Source organism: Nicotiana sylvestris, chromosome 5 (assembly GCF_000393655.2).
Source record: "Nicotiana sylvestris chromosome 5, ASM39365v2, whole genome shotgun sequence".
Lineage (NCBI taxonomy): Eukaryota > Viridiplantae > Streptophyta > Magnoliopsida > Solanales > Solanaceae > Nicotiana > Nicotiana sylvestris.
The window spans coordinates 182,441,883-182,463,900 of NC_091061.1; the positions used below are offsets into that span (position 1 = coordinate 182,441,883).

At 35.8% G+C, this 22,018-nt stretch overlaps 3 protein-coding genes across 4 annotated transcripts; 1 reads left to right on the forward strand and 2 right to left on the reverse strand.

Moving 5' to 3' along the window:
- The first annotated feature begins 1,925 nt into the window (after positions 1 to 1,925).
- On the forward strand, positions 1,926 to 8,596 carry LOC104242945 (microtubule-associated protein 70-5-like). Its single transcript, XM_070174141.1, has 11 exons — positions 1,926 to 2,102; positions 4,227 to 4,312; positions 5,429 to 5,494; positions 5,607 to 5,777; positions 6,081 to 6,251; positions 6,491 to 6,646; positions 6,742 to 6,888; positions 6,982 to 7,053; positions 7,199 to 7,771; positions 8,056 to 8,196; positions 8,287 to 8,596. Exons 1-10 carry the CDS (start codon positions 2,012 to 2,014, stop codon positions 8,164 to 8,166), a joined length of 1,644 nt encoding a protein of 547 aa, XP_070030242.1. The 5' UTR covers positions 1,926 to 2,011; the 3' UTR covers positions 8,167 to 8,196; positions 8,287 to 8,596.
- A 1,166-nt stretch (positions 8,597 to 9,762) lies between these two features.
- LOC104242943 (pentatricopeptide repeat-containing protein At4g16390, chloroplastic) lies at positions 9,763 to 13,948 on the reverse strand. 2 transcript variants are annotated; one of them, XM_070145741.1, is made up of 2 exons: positions 11,684 to 13,948; positions 9,763 to 10,095 (listed from the first exon to the last, which is right to left on the reverse strand). In XM_070145741.1, exon 1 carries the CDS (start codon positions 13,876 to 13,878, stop codon positions 11,812 to 11,814), a length of 2,067 nt encoding a protein of 688 aa, XP_070001842.1. In that variant the 5' UTR covers positions 13,879 to 13,948; the 3' UTR covers positions 9,763 to 10,095; positions 11,684 to 11,811. The 2 variants fall into 2 exon arrangements, with proteins under 2 accessions (XP_070001842.1, XP_009796358.1); XM_009798056.2 differs by lacking the exon at positions 9,763 to 10,095 and adding an exon at positions 10,232 to 10,616.
- Positions 13,949 to 16,210: 2,262 nt separating this feature from the next.
- Positions 16,211 to 17,991, reverse strand: LOC104242941 (protein PYRICULARIA ORYZAE RESISTANCE 21). Its single transcript, XM_009798054.2, has 3 exons — positions 17,684 to 17,991; positions 17,375 to 17,456; positions 16,211 to 17,152 (listed from the first exon to the last, which is right to left on the reverse strand). Exons 1-3 carry the CDS (start codon positions 17,705 to 17,707, stop codon positions 16,428 to 16,430), a joined length of 831 nt encoding a protein of 276 aa, XP_009796356.1. The 5' UTR covers positions 17,708 to 17,991; the 3' UTR covers positions 16,211 to 16,427.
- Positions 17,992 to 22,018: the final 4,027 nt, after the last annotated feature.

A 22,018-nucleotide genomic window follows, 5' to 3' on the forward strand; every position in this document is an offset into this window, starting at 1 on the left:
ATATTCTTAATTAAAGATCTTGAGTTCGATCTCTTAGAGAAGTCACTTTTCGACCTCGTAGAGAAGTTGCCTTTTTTAGGGAATAGTTTACCTCCCCAAGTAAGATTCTCGATGTTAATTCAAATTAGTGGATTTCTAAGTGAGTACTGAACACGAAATGTTAAAAAAAATTATTCAAAGGAATTCCGACCGATTTCGGTCGGTATTTTTGAAAATTAAAAAAAAGAAGGTTAATTAGTACCGACCGATTTTCGGTAGGTAAATGCAGTTTGACTGTTCAGCCAACGCATTGAATAAATCGACCGTTTTCGATCGGAAATTTCCGACCGATTACGATCAAAACTCCTTAGCGACCATCATTTTTCCGACTAATTAAAAGCGGTCGAAAATCGGTCGCTTTTTCTCAATTTCCGATTGATTTAGGTCGATTTTCCTAAACGAAATTAGCTAGTTTTTTAGTAGTGGAAGTAGGCGAAAGGAGTCTTCCCTTTGTCGCCTTGCCAAAACATAATATATATATAGCTTGAAAATTGCCAACATATATGGCAAAGTGTCATCCAACTAGCACAAGCTTCATATAGTAGCAATTTATCTTTTCTTCTTTCATTTTATATCTTCAATTCGATTAGATTATTCATACTTAAAAGCAAAGATGAGGGTGTTAATCTTTCAATAAATAGTTTTGATTCCTCAAACTTTGAAATTCTTTATACTTTTAAGCCACTTCAACATCTCATTTTCTTGGTGTTTTACCAATGATTTGTTATTAAGCTACCAAAAACCAATGTTTTAAGGAGTGTTTAACGCTCAAGCAAATGTTTAGTCTTAAGTAAGTGCTTTCATCAAACATTATTTGGAGTCTTTATTTAAAACCAAAAAAAAAAAAGATCTCTCCCACAAATCTTATTATTCTTGGTATTTTTTTTAATTATAACCATTTAGTATTCGAAACTCTGTATCCTGTAAAACTCATTAAAAGAAAAAACGTCTATACGTACAAGTGTGTTGTTCTCAAGGCTCCCATGATGTATTATCATTAGTTGATTATTATTATTATTATTATTATTATTTTTATTATTATGATTAAGTAGGGGCTAACTAGCTAGATATGAGAATTGGTCACCTACTTCTATGCTGCTTAAGCCGCTTTCATAATAGACTTTGAAACCTCGCCTTTCCTTTTGATGTTCGATCCCGGATACCATGACTTGCCTTCAAACGGGCTTCACCTTCAAAGGAGAGTAATCGATCTGCGGATTCTCCGTATAAGGGTAGGAGAACTTAACTTTTATTATCTAGCTACCATTTGTCTTTCTCATTTTACTTTCACTATTTAATTAATAAAATGCCACCTAGCTATCTCCATTTCTTTTCTTTTTTTCTTTTTGTTTCTTTATAAGACAACCTTCATGAATATTTCATAACTAAGCCATAAATTTAATAATAGAAACGTTAAGAATCCGTCTATTGATATTTTTTAAGGTGATGGAGTAGTTAAAAGAGAAGAAATTCGTTGGAATATGTCAAAGTTACAATAAAAAAAGAAATATAAATTTAGAGAATGGCTAAGCCGGCTGAGCTGGCTCTTATATGTTTGTTGTATATACTTATGGTATCACTTCTAGCCCGCGTCAGAGAAATTATTTATATCTGGTAGTCAAAAAAGTGTATAAAATTTAGAGAAATTATTTATATTTGGTAGCCAAAAAAGTGTATAAAATTTATATAATTTTTGTATATAACATATAAAATATATGTGTATATACAAAAAATTATACAAATTTTATACGTTTTTCATTATTTACCAGAGTTTGCTTCATATATAGCAAAAGAAGTTGGCCTCTTCTTAAATCCACTCTTTGCGGCCAAATTTCCTTATAAGTAATGGACTCTTCTCATCTCCTACATTTGACACAAAATATTAGTTCCATATTTTTCACCACTTAATTGTTAATATTCTCTTTGGCCTTCTTCTATATTAGAATAAAGACAGAAAAGTTAACAAGAAAAAATGGCAGGGTTTGATGAAGTTGGTGGTGGAGAAGAATATTTTCTTGATCCTCTTATCTTTGAACTTAATAGTTTGCACAACCAACTCAAAGGTTCTCTTCCTCACCACAAAAACCCTTATTTTTAGTTCTTCACTTGTTTTTATTATTGCCATAGTTTGTGTCCTTTAGAACAAGTTCAAATCGTTTCTTGAATCTTGCTTTGATGAGTGTTAATCTTATTATGGTTATGTTTCTATTTAAGAATGTTAGGAACAAACTTATCTCGTTGTTTTGATAATTACAACCAACATTTTTTTGGTTTCCTATCCGGTATTCGGTACCCGCATTGGAGCTCGATTATATCCGGATGCGTGCCGGTACGGCCCCATTCGGGGGAAGCGCTCCCTACCAAGAATTTTTTCATACACAGGGCTCGAACCCGAGATCTCTGGTTAAGGGAGGAGCATCCTTTGGTGGTACAACCAACATGCATGTCTTGTTCTCTTATTCTTATTCTTCTTCCTTTCTCTCTTCTTATGAATCAAAGGAAAACCTGTGGAGTTTCTTTTTTTCTTTCGTTTTCTTGAGAGTATGGATATACTACTCTATTATCGTTTCAATAATACAGTCAAACCTTTCTATAATCAGAGGCGAATCCAGAGTTTAAATCTTATGAGTTCAATTTTAAAGATTTTAACATTAAACCCATTATATTTTTAAAGTTATGAGTTCATATCTACTATTTTTGCAATTTTAATGAAGTTTACATAAAAAAATTTACTCTACGTCGAAAGTTATGGGTTCAGTCGAACCCGTAGATAATATACACTACATCAGCCTCTGTCTATAACGGCCTCGTTTGTTTCAAATTTGTCTGATTGTTATATCGAATTTCTATTATAGAGAACATATGTGATAACATAACATAAAAATTGGTTAAAAAAAAAACTTGACTTTCATAGCGAATGGTTTTTATATAGCTATGATGTTATACCGAGGTCTGACTGTATAACTATACTTATTTTTTAATTTTTAGCAAAGTTTTATAAATGTTATAGAAATATTTTTAGTTCATAAAAATGTGCTTTCTAGTATTTCTTTTAGTATATATAATTTAAGAATATTTTCTAAATTGTGACATTTATTTTGGAAGGAAGGAAATGCTGTAACTCAAGAGGTATTTTACATGCAAGCTATATATAGTTAGAGCTATGAATTTCTCTTAGGTTATTTCTTGGATAAGTCGAGACAAAATCATCATATTTATGAGAATCGGTGCGGTGAGATAACGTAACGGAAAATATAGGCTTGTAGTAAACATTATTGGACAAAGAATATATGTTTTTTTATTTAGTTGCAAGAGTAGCTTTTTCAACTCTAATTTCCACTTTATATTACAGTTAATATTGGAATGATAATAAATTCGAGGGGGTCTTTGTGTTTTTTTTTTCCTTTCGGTGTCCGGTAGTTGCATTGGAGTCTGACTATATTTGAATCGCGCCGAGTAGAGCCAACGCTTCCTACCAAAGATTTTTCCGTACTCAGGGCTTAAACTCGAGACCTCTGATTAAAGTAAGAGCAGTCTTATCCGCTGCATCACGTCCTTTCATTTTTCAATAGGCTAACATGAAAACATAGTGGTCTTAGGTAACCTTTCATTTTCATGTAATTGATTTGAGTGGCTCTCTGAAAAGCTTGGATTTCAGCTGAAGTATTTTCAGTTTTAGCAACTGTTCTTTTTGTAGCTTAAAGAGACAACATTTGTAATGCATTACATTTAGAAACATCCAAAATTCCACCGATAAAGGTTGTGGTAGAGCCGTAAGTACTCCTTTATCTTTAGTCAGAGGTATCAGGTTGAGTCTCGGGTACGGAGTTGCCTTTATTATGCAACACCTTAATGTGAGACTTTCCGGCGCGAATCCGGATTTAATCGGGCCTCAATGCGGGTACCGGACATTGGATGAAAAATCGAAAAAACATTCAAAATTCCATCGGCAAGGGTTGTGGTAGAGACGTAAGTACTCTTCATCCTTAACCAAAGGCCTCGGGTTGAGTCTTGTGTATGGAGTCGCCTTTGTTAGATAACCCCTCAATGTGAGACTTCCCGACGCGAATTCAAATTTAATCAGGCCCCAATATGGATATCGGACACCGAATAGGAAACTAAATAAAACATTCAAAATACCAATTTATTGAATAATTTTCAAGTAATCTTGCTATGAAAATTTTCAGAGAAGAAGAGAGAACTGGGAGCAGCTCAAAGTGAAATAAAGGCATTGAAAGCAACAGATGTCCTCAAAGACAAGGCACTTGAAGAGGTACCACCTTCACCAATTTTGACAAAAAATTAAGTATCAACTTTCTTTCTATTTGTGGGCTAATGATAATTGCTAATTTTGCTTGGCTTTGCATTACTCTGTTAAATCTTATTCCTCCCTTTCAAATTATATGGTGGGATCAGTGGCGGAGCCTCCCTAGGCTAAAGGAGTGCCAATTGACACCATTTCGTCGAAAATTTATTTTTATGTATATGAACTATATATATTTCTTTGTATGTTTACTTCTTTATACTTTGATATTCCTTAGTAAAATTTCTGACTTCGTTACTGGGTGGGATTTGTCTATGCACAGAGTTTAAGAGACAAAGAACTTCTAAAACTTATGGTTTTATATATGCGATGACATTTATGGACAAAGGATGTAATCAGTAATGCATGCCAAGTTTAGGGGGTTTTAAGGTGTTTTCAAATTATATGGTGGGATCATGGGCGGAGCCTCCCTAGGCTAAGGGGGTGTCAACCGACACTACTTCGTCGAAAAATTACACTGTGTAGTTGTATTAAAAATTTATTTTTATGTATATATACTATATATTGAATCTCATTTATTTCTTCGTATATTTATTTCTTTATATTTTGACATTCAATAAAATTCCCAACTTTGTCAGTGAGTGTGATTTGACTATGCATAGAGTTTAAGAGAAGAGGACTTGTAAAACTTATGGTTTTATATATGCGATGACATTTATGTTACTCTTAAAATATGTTTTTAAGGGTAAAATAAAAAGTTTAAACTGATAGGAGCGTTAGTACACCTAAAGAGTTTATAGAAGCTACTTTCTAAAACTTCAAGTCATCTAGCTAGATTTATTGTCAAAATCTTGCTCATCCTACTTTCGAAAAACACCAAAAAACGAGTAACGGACATGGCGAAACGGTGACTATTGTTTCTTAGGTTATTTTTTATGGGACGGCTATATATTGTATACAATCTAATTAGTTGCCTAAAGATTAGCATATGACAACTATAAATATGAAGTTTTACAGATACAAAGTTGATAAAACAAGATTAGTGTATGAGGATGAAGACTTATACAAATATGAAACTTCACAAAACTTGCACATTTACTTGTTATCCAATTCCATTTTTCACAGCTTGGGAGTGAAGTTCAAAGACTGGAAGAAAAACTGAAAATCAACGAAAACCTTCTTGAACAAAAGGTTTGTCATTTAATCTCATTGTGTAGTCTGACTCAGAAAGCAACCATTTAGTTTATGCACTAAAAAAAGGTCCTAATTAAGTTGTTTTGGTCATGATCATCATGTAATGCAGAATCTTGATATCAAGAATCTCACTAATGAGAAGAAAGAAGCTCTAGCTGCACAATATGCTGCTGAAGCAACTCTTAGAAGAGTATACGCAGACCAGAAGGACGACGACTCGCCTCCTATTGAGTCCATTGTTGCTCCTCTTGAAGCAGAGATTAAGATGTATAAGTATGAGGTATGTATATATATATTGAAATGCTAAAATTTCATTCCTGAAATGGAGTCTTGGAGCAACGGTCAAGTTGTCTCTGTGTGACCTATAAGTCACGAGTTCGAGCCATGGAATCAGCCATTGATACTTGCATCGGGGTAGGTTACCTACATCACATCCCCTTGAGGTGTGGCTCTTCCCACGACCCTGCATGAACGTGGGATGCTTTGTGCACCGGGCTGCCTGCTAAAATTTCATTCCGTATGTTTCTTTTTTGTTCTGTTTTGTGTTGCCATTAACTTATTATTGTGTTTTTCTTTTCTACAGATTGCAGCATTACAGGAAAATATAAGAGCTTTGGAAAGACATACTAAGTCAAAAGAAGCAGCATTGCTTGAAGCAGAAAGGATACTAAAAAGTGCACTTGAAAGAGCATTATTAGTTGAAGAGATTCAAAATCAGAACTTTGAGCTGAGAAGACAAATTGAAATCTGCCAGGCATGAGTTACAAAACCAGAATATAAAAACTTACTATACTATATTATTTAATAGCAGATTAGTAGATAGTAACAATAACAATTCAGTGAGTTCCCACAAGTGGGGTCCCCTACCCCGGAGAGTGGAGAGGTTGTTTTCGAAAGACCCTCGGCTCAAGAAGACGAAAAGAGAGACAATATATCAGCACCATCAAGATTAGTAGATAGTAACCTAACTTGAATTACTCTCCTCGTTTACAGGAGGAACACAAGATACTTGACAAGTCGAATCGTCAAAAGATTTTAGAAGTTGAAAAGCTTACTCAAACTATTAAAGAGCTTGAGGAGGCAATTCTTGCTGGAGGAGCAGCTGCTAACAAGATTCGCGACTGTCAACGACAAATCTCTGAACTACAAGTAAAAATAAACCACACCTAGAAACAAGCCAAAGTCTCCAAACTTAAATAATAATACTCTTGATCGACTGATTGGAGCTTTTCATGAACTCGTAGGAGGAGAAGAGGACATTGGAAAGGGAACTAGCACGACTCAAGATTTCAGCGAACAAAGTAGCAAGTGTCGTGGCAAACGAGTGGAAAGATGAGAATCACAAAGTCATGCCTGTAAAACAGTGGCTAGAAGAGAGAAAGCTGTTGCAGGTCAGTAGAACAGTATACTCATAACTGCAAGTAAATAAGAATTAACTACTTACTACGATTTCTTTTAAGTAATTTTGCACATTTGTATTGTAGGCGGAGATGCAACGACTAAGAGACAAACTCACCATATCAGAAAGAACTGCAAAGGCTGAAGCACAAATCAAGGTGAGCTTTTGTTCATACATATACCACACAGATTCTTGATATTATACTTAGACCCCACTAGTGGGATTACGCTGGGCCGTTGTTGTTTGTGTTCTTGATATTATACTTATGTATTTCCTCTTATCTTTTAAATATTTGCCTATAGGACAAGCTGAAATTGAGGCTCAAGACTTTAGAAGAAAGCCTAAAGCCAACAGCCAGTGTCTCTGTCGTTACTAATGGATCCCCAAAAACTCAAAAGACTAACCATTTGTTTAGTATTTTGTCAAGTAATGCTGGACTGAAAAAGCGATCAACGTCTCAACCAAGGGCGTCTACCATCAATAAAACTTCTGAGCAGCAAAGTTTGGAGAAAAGAAGATATTATGCTTCTATAGAAACAAGGAAACTCAACAAGGAAGCCTCTGGAGATAGCTTCCTGAAGAAGAGCATATGGGCTTCTCGAAATAAGGTTGTTGACAGTGCTGAAAAGGAAAATGCAGAAATTAAAGAAAATTCAAATGGACACATATATAGCAAGCAAATGCCAGAAACACAAAAAATCAAGAATAGGGCTGGCGACATTGAAGAGAATAGGAACAGTGGAAGCAGCGAGAGCAACGATAACGATATGGTATCCGGATTTTTGTATGATAGGCTTCAGAAAGAGGTACTATGTTTAAGGAAGTTTTGTGAGACAAAAGAGTCTGCTTTGAATGCTAAAGATGAAGAAATCAAGGTGAAGTATTACCATATACAATATTTTCTTGTCCTTTACACCATGAAATCCTTAACAGAAGTATCACTGTTCCTTTCAATTTTTTGTTTACTACTAATTCGGAGCCTTGGCGTAACTGGTAAAGTTGCTGCCATGTGATCAGGAGGTCACGGGCTCAAGCTGTGGAAACAACGTACAATAGACCCTTGTGGTCCAGCCCTTCCTTGGACCCCGCACATAGCGGGAGCTTAGTGCATCAGGCTGCCCTTTTTACTAATTATAATTTTCCTTTATGGGGTTTCCAGATACTAATGAAGAAGATTGAGACATTAAACAAAGCCATAGAAGTTGAATGCAGGAAAATGAAGAGAGAAGCAGCTATAAGAGAGAGATTCAGTATCAACAAAGCCAGATGACAATACAAGAAGCAGAAACTCATTAACAAGGTTTCCATTTCCTCTCTTCTTTTTACTCTTGCTATGCAGAGATCAAATCACTCATCCAATATATTAATTACTTCATATGTTGTTCTGCAGCTCCATTGGGGTCAAAGCATCTTGAAGAAAAAGATTAAGCAGATTATACTTGTATATATATACAAATTGCAATTGAGTGAGTAGCTGCAGTTATAAAGTTCCAATTAATTTGTACAGTAAGGAACTGACTTAAGTCACATTTTGGAGGGTGATTCTTTTCTATTTTCTCTTTTCTTTCTTTACCCTTCTACCGCGTGGTTGGAATTCAATAACTATACTGGAAGTTAATTCGTGTTGGCTATACCTTTCTTTTATATGCTGTAACTATTCGAAAATCTCATCAGCCTTTCATGAATAATGCTACTATCAAGAAAAGAGGGACTGCATGTTTTTGGACCTATAATAGAAGTAAAATAACAATAGGAGAACATGAATATTTGTATGTTATAACCCTGATAATTAAACTCAGGGTGGGCAAGTAAAAATGGCCACCCTTCTTGAGGTCTCTCTCCAAAAAAAAATTATGTTCTTTTTTTATGTACAATGTTAGAAATGGGGGAAAGTGGTGCTGGTTTTGCACCTATACAAAATGGTAAAGAGATGGAGCTAGCTTCTATCATCTTGCTCTAATAACACACTACAATTCTGGAATTGTATCTAAAGATGGCCTCCATTTCTTACTTCTTTTTCTTCCCCTAAAGGATCGAACACGAGTTTTCCCAGAATGGAGATCTTTAACATTATTCACAAGGATTTCTAGCTGCTTTTTTGTCAATACAATCTTGACTTTCTGGCTCTTGCAACTATCACCATTACTGGAATAGAATTGCGAAACGAGATAATAAAGCTCTGCATATCTCAGCTTCTGTGTATGTTGAGAGCAAATGGTTTTCTCCAGCACTTCATATTCTTCCTCAGAACTCAAAGATTTTTCTTTCTTGAGAGATGGAGATAATACTAGTATATTAATGCAGTTTCCCATTATTAATTGCATGGAAATTAGGACAAAAAATAGCTCTATATATAGAAAGAGAGCTGCTATAATATGAATACCACGTCCTTGACAAAGAAACGTGCAGGCCATATTCAAGAGCTTCCTTTTTCGTCTAAATGCAAAGTTAAAGCATTGTACAGTTTGCAGCAACAAGAAAGATTAAACTATTACATGGAAGTCAAAACACTCCAATTATTTAAATCATCAAGACTGTTTTAAGGCACCGTCGGAGGTTGAATTGCATAAACAATAATTGTTAATTCTTTCAGAAAGTCAGAGGGGTTCATCATTCACTATACATTGCATCCAATAGGCCTGTAAATGGTCAACTCCTTAAGGTCGGTACCTAAGATGGTGAAAAATGAAAATAGTTGTCTATGTTATTGATACTTGCATTCTAAGGTTCATCTCTCACCCTGTGGGATTGGGGAGTTGAGCCAATAAGATCAAGAAGGAGATTGAATTCTTCCTTTTATCGTTTGAACGATATACATATAATTCAAGTTGAATCAAGCGATTTTGATCCTACCTAATGCTGTAAACATAGAGATCTGACACCCCAAAAACACGAACATGACATTTTTCCAGAATCCAGACATCACTTAACCGGTTGGTTTGACGAAAATTACATCAATTTATCTAATGACTTGACCATTACATACAGAAGCAAGTAGATAACCTAGCAGGAAACTTGGAGGGATAACATACAGAAGGCAAGATGACATCTGTGTTACTTGACTTGGCTCATTTGGCTAACAATTCACTGAAAGATGGGGATTTGCTGTCGTTGAATATTCACAGAAGAGCTTTTGAACGCACTAACTTGTAACTGAGCAAGTTCCATTCAGCTTAATTATTGGTTGAACATTATAATCCTGGGATTATTATAATCACAGGATTAGCAGAAGTTGCATAGTAGAGAAACTACACAAGGAAAACCCCCAACAAGCTCTTTTCCAACTCAAGAGTCAGAAAGTTTTTAGGTGATTAAAGCTGAAAGGCAAAAGAAAATACAAAAACAAAATCTTGAATAATCGACTAATGATATGTGATCTCAACAGTGCCAAAATAGTCATAGTTGCTTCACTACATTTCGACAACATATATATATGGAGACGTCTCCCGAACATCATAGCTAAATAGCCAGTGAGACGGAAAACGAAATACCATTATCAAATGAAGTTGAACATCCAGATACACATAGTAACCTTCAAATATTTCCACAAAGTGCAAATTTGGTGAGGATAACTAGCTCTGACTTTCTTGACCCAGTGCTTGTCGTCTTCGGTAGCTGATAGGAGCATATCGAACCATTCCTCAACAATGTTGAAGACATGAAAATGATTTTCTCAAGATGAGGCAAAGTGAGGTCAATTGAGCCGTGGTTTATCCGAATCTGAGAATTGGTTAACCAACAATAAGAAGGATTTGAGAAATTTTTTAAAATGGAGGCATAAACAACAAATGTAACGGAAATGACAGATCATGCTGTGGAGAAAGATTAGGTGATAGGCTCGGAAAGTGGAAGACGAGGGAGAGGAGGATAGATTGGATAACAATACAGGGGTAGCAGGATGAAGATGGGATAGAGGTGGAAAAAGGATACACGGATATTCTCATATTCACCAGGAGATCTGGTGCTGCCTCAAACCATGGATGGATCAAATGCAGGTCACACTTTCTTTCCCCGAAAAAACAAAGCTATCAGCAAAACTGAACAGCTTGATGCTAATCTCAAAGTTAGTCACTTGGGTAAGTGCCAATTTTTGTTTGCAAGTATTTAATCAGCAGTGCCCTCCGTTGTACAATGTACAGCGAGTATGCTCATTTTTATCTCTGATACAAAATTTTCTTGTGTAATTGAACTATTGATTTTAACTTCAGGAAATATGTGCATGGGTAAAAACAATGCATATTATAGGAAACCAGGATGCAAAATAGGATTCTACTTTTAAAGGCTCTTCTCAGTTGACCGAAATGCAAGAAAGGTTCCTTTGGGAAAGCAAAGAAAAATGTTATTGTCATCACAACTCATGAATGGATATCTGTGTATTAGACAATGGACATCCTTGTCAACAAATTTAACTCAGTCATATTAAGAAAAGATATCTGCCGCTCCGGTTTTTTTATACAAAAAGCTAATTATGTTTACTCCAGTAAAATGAAAACAGTGAATCGGTATCAAATACTCCTGTATGAATAAAACAGTAACTTATGACAGAAAACATCTTCCAAATTTCCATCAGTTTAGTTTAATGTTGTCCTATGCAAGATATGATTACATAATATGGTAGAAGCCAAATATTAATATGATATCTCGTTCATTTTTCCTCAATTCTTTTTCTATTGCTGATGGCAAGAGATACACTAGAATCCTTATAGGAAAGCTAACGGACTCAAAATTCAAAACTCCCATCTAGAAACAAGAACTATCCTAAACAATGAATAATCTACGGAAGGTACCTTGCAGACGTAAGAGTACAAAACCTCTGTAGCACAAGAATCATCAAGGCTAGAGAACAAAGAACCTGCCCAGTTAAGATCCTTGATCAAAGTAAGAGCGACAAAATAATCGTGGACTCCACCCATTGCTAAGCAGCAACCACCTCTTGAGCACGTCTAGACTCCAACCATGATGTAGCTGCAACTTTTGTAGTCAAAAACCACCCGGCCTTATCTGGTGCCTCATGGAATGGAGCATTCAATTCCTTAAGGTGTGACTCAAATACTCCTGCCAGACCTTTCTCAGAATATTTATGTTTTCCATGTCCTGTGTTGATTCCAAGCAGTGATGGGAACTCTTCCCCATTTTCAAGTGCTTTGTTCAAGTCATTCATCCAGATGTGTAATGCTGTTAAAGCTGCCCCAAGAGAGAGGCTCTTCAACTGTAAAGACCATTGAGTTGCAGTTCGAGATTGAATGTCAGCATAGATATTGAGAGTTAGCCCAATATCTAACAACTCACAAGCTCTCTCCAACTGATTAAGGTTGACGCAGATGTCAATCAAACAGTTGCAGTAAGCTTTCCGGACATCAGTAGTTACACCATCCAAAAGTTCAGCAGCATGTTTCTTAAAAATCCCTTCTTCAACAGCCTCTTCATCCACCAGGAGTTTCACCACATAACCAAGCTTCGGATTTGCCTTCTCAAGGCAGACAGTCAGCTTATGAAGATCTTCCTTTGGTGTTTGCGTCAACACATTAAGAAGACAACCAGTAAACCGCTCATCTGGAGATAATCCCAAATCTGAGAGTCTATCAAACGTTCTTACAACATCATCTGTCCGGCCTGCTTTTCCATAACACTGGATGAGTGAGGTCAGGACAAAGATATTTGGATCAAACCCTGCTTCCATCATCTCGTTCAATGTGGCCTCCGCCTCTGAGACCTTCCCACTACAAGAGTTTATGGTGATTAGAGAAGAGTACGTCCAGCTGTCAGGTTGGCAAGTCCCTGAGGCTTTCATCTCCTCAAAAATGTTAACAGCCTCATCTGTAAGCCCCACATCAGCACACATTGCCAGAAGAGTATTATATAGCACCACATTCAGCTCCAATCCCTTCTCCTTCATTTCTCTATAGATCTTAAGAGCATCTTCACTATAACGAGCCCTACCATAGGCGCGAATGAGGGAAGCATAGGTACCCCAACTTGGTTGGAACCCATTGCTTATCATGTCCGCATATATGTTCTTAGCCTGCCATGGCCTCTTAGCTCTTCCCATAGCATCCAACAAACTGTTATACACAGCCATATTAGGCCTGACACCAAGTGCTTTCATTTCCTCGTACACATTCAAACACCCATCAAAATTTCCAGCAGCCCCATAAATCCTAATAAGCGTAGCAAACGTCACAGCATCGATACGCCACTTCTCAGTTCTCGCACGATCATACAAATTCAACGCCATATCTACATTACCGGCCTTACCATACGAATCAATCATCACAGAGTACGTCACGTCATCAGGTTCACACCCAAAAGAAGGTAACTTTTCAAACCATTCAATAGCTTTTTCAGGCAAATTGCACTGCCTAGCACAACTAATGATGGTAGAAAAAGTTACATTATCAGGCTTCACCCCTCTTTGAAGCATTTCATCAAACAACTTCTCTGCTCTGTCCAAATCCTTACTTTTCCTCAAAACTTTCAATGTCACGTTATAAATAATCACCTCTTTGCTCAATTTCAACCTTTGTTGAAAGTATTTCAAAACTAACAGCGCAGTTTCAGCATTAGACATGTTATTCAAAATCACCACAGCATCTTGTTCTACCACTTTATCACCCAAAGCAGCTAAAACGTTGATCAAATCTTCCTCTACAGGGTTACAAGAATCCAAAGACTCAGCCATTTTCACTAAGGAAGCATACCTGGAATCGTAAGATTTTTGCCTCAACTGAGAAGCTTTGGGGCTTTTGGGATTGACCCAGATGTAGCTACTTTTTGAGGAAGATGTGGTTTTTCGGAAATTAGTGGGATTTGAAATGTCGGATTGTTCTTGTAATGAGACATGGGTTGTTGTTAAGGTAACAAATTTCGAGTGAAGAAGCTTGTTGTTGAGGGGAAAGCTGAGTTTTTGGAGAGAAGTGAAGCTGCAGAATATGTTTGATTCATAGAGAGGAGATAATAGTGTAGAGCTTGGAGTAGACGCCATTTTTCTTGGAGCTGTAGAGGAGGAGGAGCAAAGCTTAGCCTTGCCGTCTTATCAACTCCTGATGCTTGAGACATATACATGAGAGATCAATTTGATCAAAATGATGAATTACTTATTGCTCCCTTAGGGTTTTGGTTTTTAGAAATTTTACCCCTCAACTTTTAGAGTATGTATTATTCAACTGAGTCATCAATGTAATCTTATCAAGATTAGAGCGAATGAACTCACATAGGGGTGGCAAGCGGCGCGGGTGCGGGGCGGATTTTCTCTTAACCCGTAATTTTCAACACGCCCCGCCTCGCATAGCAGTTGCACTTGTATCTACATTCGCGCCCACCTGCCCGCTCGCCCGGCATATCTGTTTTTCTTTATTTTGTTAGTTTTAAATCTTTCGCCATGACTAATGTCTGGCTAATGTTTCCACAGTCAATTCTTTTCAAATTGTATCACAAAGATTTGTGACTATAATGATTATTGATTAATTTGCTTTTATGTATATGCAAGAATGAAAGGGGGAAAAAGTAAAAATAAGATATATTACTATAATTTATTAAGAGAAAGAGCAAGTCATGGTCTTACCATATTAAAATTTCGTATATACTATATTTACTAAGAGTAAGTAAGATCAAATCATGATCTTAACATATCAAAATCTCGTGTTTCAATTTATCATAGAAATTTTAGTGAAAAATAATGTAAAAGACAAGTACAATGGATATATTAACTCGTTTAAATATAATTTACAGGTGCTCGAAATACTTATCGTTTAAATAGTATGTTAGATATATAACTTTGACCAATAGAATAGATTTACAATTAATTAATAATTATGTGTTAGATATTACATTATTAGGACTTGTCATAAAAGAATCAGAACTTGACGTGCAAGCATTAAGTTCAAAGTTCAAACAATATGAAACTTCATTTTGCTTCAATATATTACGTGGAATCAATTTCATCTTTAGAAAGCCAAAAAATTGAGTTTCCTTCTTTGATGAAGTTTTTAAACCTGCACTCGCTCCTGCATAGATTTTTTTTTTTTATTTTGACCCGCCCCGCGCTCACATATGTTTAAACTCGCATTGTTCCGCATGTGTCTAAACCCGCACCGCCCCACACTCGCACCGCCTCATTGCCATCCCTAAGCTCACACAAGTATTGTAGTTAGAATTTTAACTTAGTGATATTTAAATTGTCACTTTCATGCCTCAATTATTATGAGTTGCAAAATTGTGATCATAAGTGGTCGTTTGGTAGGATGCAGTATTAATTTTCGTACTATTAATCCCTTATTTGGTGCATTTTTTAAAGTTATGTATAACTAATATTTATATTGGTTACACCTTATTTAGTACTATTCTTATACATAGCAAATTATGACATTAATAATACCATAATTTTTAATATATGGATAGCATGTATAAAGATAAAATTGTCCTTTCAAAACCTTTTTCCAAAGAATAATGGCGCTATTTTTGTAAACAAATAATTTAACAAAAAATTATGTAATTCATGTTATTTTTAATACATTAAACCAAACAATCGATAAAAAATAATTCCAGCATAACTAATTTCAGTATAATTAATCTCAGCACTACTAATTCACCCTATCATTGTACTATTCTTATACATGCTACCAAATGACCCCCCAAATGTTTTAGAAGTTTTGCCAAAGAATTGAATACTTACTTTAATTCTAGAGCAAGTGGGCTTAATTAGTAGTAAGACTAGTAGTGACCCCATGAATTTTGAGAATAATCATACGACATGTGATCCCATGCATTAAGGTAATGTTTATTATCTTGATTTTTATCTGCCTAATGGAAAAACAGTCAATAAATAAATTTTGTTTCTAATATAACTCTAGAAAGAAAAACTTAGAAGGTGTGCTACTTTGCTTAAAAAAGCATTCACGTACTCCACATAATTCTTTCTATAATTAAAATGAAATTTTGTGGCTTAAAGGGGAGAATGGAATAAAATACGATGAATAAAATTTGTTTTCTCAACAAAGGTACATAGTTTGTCTTTCCCTATGAGAAAATATAAATGGCTGGGTGAGTCACCGACTCCAACTACCGTCTGTCGATCCATACTAAATCTAACATACTGCTCATCCTATTTTCTCTATGTTCTTGACAACCCATGTTTGTCTCAGTAAAGTCTTTCAGAGACACGTTTCGATCCTCTTCTTCATTACTTAGAAAAAGTTAGCCGCCGATTTAAGTATAAGATACTATCTCACAAAAAATATTAGAAACTATAACTATGCATTCAAGTAAATAAAGTGGAAACAAAGGAATAGATAATAGATAGTACATTAGACCACTAGTAATGTTGAAAATTGACATTTATTAATCAAAGCTTTACCAGCAATCTGGTAAACAACTTTTATTTGAAAAAGAAAAGGAAAAAAGAACATATATCTATACATTGTTTTTCATCTATAACAATCTATATGGAAAAAGACAGCCACATTAAGAGGAGCCCAATCAAAAGGGGTATATTGATGAATGACCCGCAACCATCAAGCAGCCATTGGGCCACATTTACATAATTGAGCATCCTGTCGCATTTTCTTCACTAAAGTATTGGTCACATCTGCTCACGTAACAGCTCCTTCCGTAGCCATACGGCCCAGGCCCAGGCCCAGGCCCATAGTAATACCCATAGTTATCATAACATGGGGCCGGAGGGACCGGTCTTCCATACCATTGATAACATGGGCCCCCGATATGACCCTCGTAACATTGTCCACAACAATATCCTGGTGGCGGCTGAGGGTATTCTTGAATTGGCATTACCATTATTGGCTCTGGTGCTGGCGGTGGTGGTTGTGATGGTGGAGCCACTGGATTAGGTTTAGGAGCTTCTTTGGGCTTTTCGGGCTCTTTGGGCTTGGGCTTGGGCTTTTCAACTTCTTTTGGCTTTTCCGGCTCTTTAGGCTTTTCGGGCTCTTTCGGCTTTTCCGGTGCCTTAGGCTTCTCGGGCTCCTTGGGCTTTTCAATGATGACAACCGTAGGCTTCTCAGGTTGTTTAGGCTTTTCGGGCTCTTTGGGCTTCTCGGGTTGTTTGGGCTTCTCGGGTTCTTTGGGCTTTACAGGTTCCTTGGGCTTTTCAGGAGCTTTGGGCTTTGGAGGCTCTTTGATTTCAATGCTCTTAATTACTCCACATCCTTTACAACACAATTTGTCACGAAATTTCTCAGGATCGCAACATACCACAGTGATTGTGACTGTATTGCCCTTCTCATCATACACCTGGTCTCTAATTTCTCTTGCCCGAAAAATTTTAACATCGCAAAAAAAAAAAAAATCAAATTAATTTTTATCCATGTATGATCTCATATATATATATATATATATATATATATATGCATCATAGTATTCGATGATTGATTTTGTCCATCTATTTTGAAATAGAATTTCAAGAAAACATAAAGAAAAATAGTGGATAACTATAGTTTACTTAGAGAATACAAGTAAAAGAGACTTACGAGGGAATTTACAGAGAACTTTTTTGACCTTCTTATAGCAGCTAGAGCACTGAAGATCAACCTTGAGCACCATTATAGTGGTCTGTTAAACCATTAGTATGATGGGGTTATTCGTCAAGTAATTAAGCAAAACATCAAAGCTCTTATAGTTATAGAAAGATTAATTCAATCTAAGGAAATTTTTATATGCAATAATAAGTTAGTTTATTGTTGTTAAGAAATCCATATACGTACGACTAGTGATGAAGAAGTATAGAGCACTTTAGACGAAACTATAGAAGGAAAAAAAAGAGTTGTGGAAGATCATACCTTTTCAGTTTTGTCACCACCCATGATTGATCTTAACTTACAGAAAATTGAATTCTTTGTGCTGAGGAGGAAAACAGTATAGTTTTAATTAAGAGTATGAAAGGAAGATGATGGAGAAATGTCTTATGAAGAAAAAATGTAGCAAGTAATAAAATAGAAGGAATAGAGTAGGAACACGTCCTAAATGGAAGTTGAAAATCATGATATCATCAAAATTGGCAGCCACTAGAATTTGGTGAGGGGCCTAAGATTGCTGACTATATACTCTCCATTTACATGTGGCTTTGATAGTCACATCTCACCTTCCCTTTGTTACCAAGCAAATACTTATTTAATAGGGAATAGTACTAGTTAGTTCATGTGTACTAAAAATATGGAGAGTAGAGATGGTACTTGGCAGAGCTTTAATTTAGTTGGGCTGGTGCATTAATGGAATGCAAACATTAGCATTTATAAAGTTCACTCATATCACATGGTAATTAGCTATGCATGTTACTAGGGTGGCAAACAAGCGGGTTATATCGGATATGGACGGGTCGAGAACTAGATAATGCAAAAAAAAGATAAATTATCCGACCCGATCCGTATTAATATGGATAGAAAATGGGATAACCGACGGATAATATGGTTATCCATATTACCAATGGCTTTGATGACAGGCTATAATTATGTGTTTTAGTCGCTTATTACACTCTAATTTACTGCATTTTAGTTGAGTATGAGCTTTAATCGCTAGTGTTTTGTACTAAATATGTATTTTATGCCTTATAGGAGTGATTCCGATCTATGTAGATATTATGGAATGAATTCAAGAGATTTGGAACTTTGACGTTTGAGTAAAAGCTCAAGGAATCAAGCCGGGATCGTGTTCGAGGATCAATGGATGATAGTTAAGAACGAAATGGAGAATCGAGTGAGCATAAGGCGCATTGTCTAGTAAAATGTACATAATGTTTCATTCAGAGCTCCGCTTGGGCTCCACAATATATCATTACAAAGCTATTTGAAAGGGCTACAACTTTCATATTTTGCATTTTTGCGAATTCCCAATACCAGCAGCGTGCGCGCGCCTTTGGAATTTTCCTGCAGTCTGTCAGAATCAGCTCTCTGAACTTCCCACAAGCACACAGCATGGCGTGTCGCCCCATGCGGTGCTCCTATACAAATTTTACAGAGTCAGAGCCCTATTTCGCGCATGAAAGGGTGTTTCGTCTGGGCCCGACCCTACTTGGTATAAATACATATAAAAACGCTATTTTGAGAAGGTAGGACGTTTTTTAGAGTAACTTTTGACGAAGGGAGAGGAAAGAGTCGTCGTGGAGGCCGGGTTTCATCTTTTCTTCTACCAACTTAGTCTTTTTATGTTTCTTTGTATGATTTGTTGTTTTGCTACCATGTCTATGTGGAGCTAAACTTCACGTTCTAGGGTTGTGGTTCTTTTATGACTATTGTTATTCAGATATTGATTTTGATTTCTTAGTTTATCATATTGGTTTATTTATTCAATCCTACACTTAATTATTTGGTTGCTTGATAACCAATTGAATACTACTTACGAATCTAGGGTTGAACTCGGAAGTGAGAATTCTAGATTGCATTAGTATTGAGTAGAGCAAGATCTTGAACCTGGGCATCAGAGAACGGATTCACGATTAGGATAGACATATACCTAATTGCCTTGCTTGGTTAATTTATAGGAGTCATAAATGCATTCTTGTTGATTCTAACTCCATAGACATATAGGCGTTAGGTTAGCTTGAATAGGCGAGTAAGAACCCGACAGATTCTTATGAGCAAATATTAACCCTGTCAACCAATAAACCAGATAAATTAATTAGTCAATTCAATTGAAGAATACAATAGGAATGTTAGATAGCCCATAGCCCTATATCGTTTTCATAACATTGATAACGTAAAAATCCGCTCTTCCTCTGTTCAAAGTTCATTATTTATTTTTTAATTAGTTTAGAATCAAATACTTCTAGGTTTAATTCTTGTTTAGATAGTTAGGATAGTCTAATTTAGTTAATAGTTAATCATAAGTCCTCGTGAGTTCGACATCTGATTTTTAGTCACTTTATTACTTGACGACCACGTATACTTGCGTGTGCGTTTGGCCGCAATAGGCTTCTTGAATATGATCACTTTTGGGAGAATTTCTAGTTTCCCAAACTTGAGGATAATATGGTTCTTATCCATATTTGATCCGTTTTAAAAAAAATTATTACTCAAATTGAGAAAACCCTAATTTGAGTCTTTATAAATGTAAAAGTTAAACTCATTAGTTATCTATTGACTATCTATTTTCTAAGTGGATAATATGGTTCCATATTTGATCTATTTTTAAGAAAATTATTATTCAACTCATTTTAGTGGATAATATGGATAGTTAATTATTTTTTTAAATCTATTTTTCCATCACTACATGTTACAAGTAGCTCAAATTGTTTTCAATTGATTGAGCCTTTTCACTAGCTATATATATAGTTGGAGACTAGGAGAAGAATTAATTATTCAATAGAAGATCAATTTTATAAAGTGTTACGAGTATTGCCTAGTTGAAATATAGTTTGTCAACAAAAAAAGTGGATCAGAAAATTTCTCCTCCAGATTATAGAAGGAAAGAAAAAAAAAAGATAATAAGACTGAATAATCAAATAATTGAGTTAGGAAAGAAGAAATTTTCAATATATATGCTTACCCCCTTCAACTTGTACGATATTAGAGTCCCCTTTACACCAACAATGTAGCAAAGTGTTGTTTCTTTTTTGTGCTTTAATTTACACCAACATGGCGCGACTTAGGATTACTGAGGACATGGCCCTTGACAGGGAATTATGGAGGTCGAGCATTAAGGTTGTAGGTTAGGGGAAAATTGTGAATATTTCTACAGCACAATAGAGTGAGACTAGCCAGTTAGGAGTTAGACTAAGAATGTCATTGCTTGTCTATTGATGTAGGGGTTTACCTGCTAGTTTTTACTATACCAGCCATCTATTTCGTATTTCGTATTCTGTATTTCATATCTCCTATATTGCTGTCATTTTATTATGCATTTTTATGGTACTAATATATCGTCTCCTGTTGCTTTTTTGAGCCGAGGGTCTCCTGGAAACAGCCTCTCTACCCTTCGAGGTAGGGGTAAGGTTTGCGTACATATTACCTCCCCAGATCCCACTTGTGGGATTATACTGGATTGTTATTGTTGTTGTTTCTTTAATTTATAATCTGTATTTCTCTATCTTTTCTCTAATACATTTGAAATTAAGTCACATAACGTTCGAGAACGGGGGAGAATAAATATAGCCAAATTGACATTGATGATGTAGAAAGTCAAAGGTATAATATCACTAGTTTTAACTAAATAATGTGCAAATCCTTTTTATTTAGGTAGAAGTTTAGTGCCGACGGTAGGTAGGGAAGGGCTGCTAGTGATGGACCTAACTTATGTTAGTCAATTATAACCCTTAAATTACTTGGAATTTTGGAAACTGAGGAAAAGGAAGAAAATCAAAGAGAAAAAATAGAAGGGGAAAATGAATGAGAAAATGAGTCGAATTAATCTGCATTTGGTAATTATCCGTTCCTTCTTTTCCTCTGGTAGCATAAACTTTACCGATCCAATAGAAAAATATTGTAGAACAATAACTATATGCGAAGCTGAGGGGTCATTTTTTAAATACCGTCAATTTTTAGGTCATTCGGCTAAGACTAGCCCCTTACGGGGCTAATCTCCCACACTATCGCGACAGCCTTGTGACTTGTGAGTAAAGGCCAATGACATCCAGATACAGTAAAAATGGCGTGGGATAGTCACTATTTAAGGTGGTATTTATTTTTTATCCAACAATTCTAACATTGAGCAAAAATAGCCATTACTCTATTAAAATTAATATGAAGAGACATTTTTATCATTTCTTCCATAGAACCGGAGCCCCGATAATGGCAAGAAGTGCAAGACATTCACCATTACCGGCGACCACCGAAACAACAACAACAACAACCCTAAACAACTCATTGGAATCCTCCTCCTCATCGTCGTCCGAATAGCAGCATCAACATATAATAGAAACCCTAACTCTGAAACTGAAACAGAAGAAGAAGAGCGTTTCACGGAAGCCAGGTATAGTGGATAACGAGTTCCTCAACAAGAAGAGCTCTAAGATTTGCTGTATATTTCACAAGGAAAAGCCTTTTGATGAGGATGACAGCGATGACGATGAAAATGTGAATCAAATGAAAATGTGGACCTATACCTGAACTTAGGCTAAGAAGCCCAAAAGTTAAGGACAATAGGTCCTGAACTTAGACTAACAAGCTCAAAATTTAAGGATA

What these genes read in the sequence shown, in the direction of transcription:
- LOC104242945 (XM_070174141.1), top strand. Translation starts at nt 2,012, where the DNA reads ATGGCAGGGTTTGATGAAGTTGGTGGTGGAGAAGAATATTTTCTTGAT. An exon ending in AAGAGAGAAAGCTGTTGCAG is followed by an intron (nt 6,889 to 6,981) that starts GTCAGTAGAACA and finishes TTTGTATTGTAG; the next exon opens with GCGGAGATGCAACGACTAAG. An exon ending in AGGCTGAAGCACAAATCAAG is followed by an intron (nt 7,054 to 7,198) that starts GTGAGCTTTTGT and finishes ATTTGCCTATAG; the next exon opens with GACAAGCTGAAATTGAGGCT.
- LOC104242943 (XM_070145741.1), bottom strand. Translation starts at nt 13,878, where the DNA reads ATGGCGTCTACTCCAAGCTCTACACTATTATCTCCTCTCTATGAATCA.
- LOC104242941 (XM_009798054.2), bottom strand. Translation starts at nt 17,707, where the DNA reads ATGGGTGGTGACAAAACTGAAAAG. An exon ending in GTGGTGACAAAACTGAAAAG is followed by an intron (nt 17,457 to 17,683) that starts GTATGATCTTCC and finishes ATGGTTTAACAG; the next exon opens with ACCACTATAATGGTGCTCAA. An exon ending in AGTTCTCTGTAAATTCCCTC is followed by an intron (nt 17,153 to 17,374) that starts GTAAGTCTCTTT and finishes TTCGGGCAAGAG; the next exon opens with AAATTAGAGACCAGGTGTAT.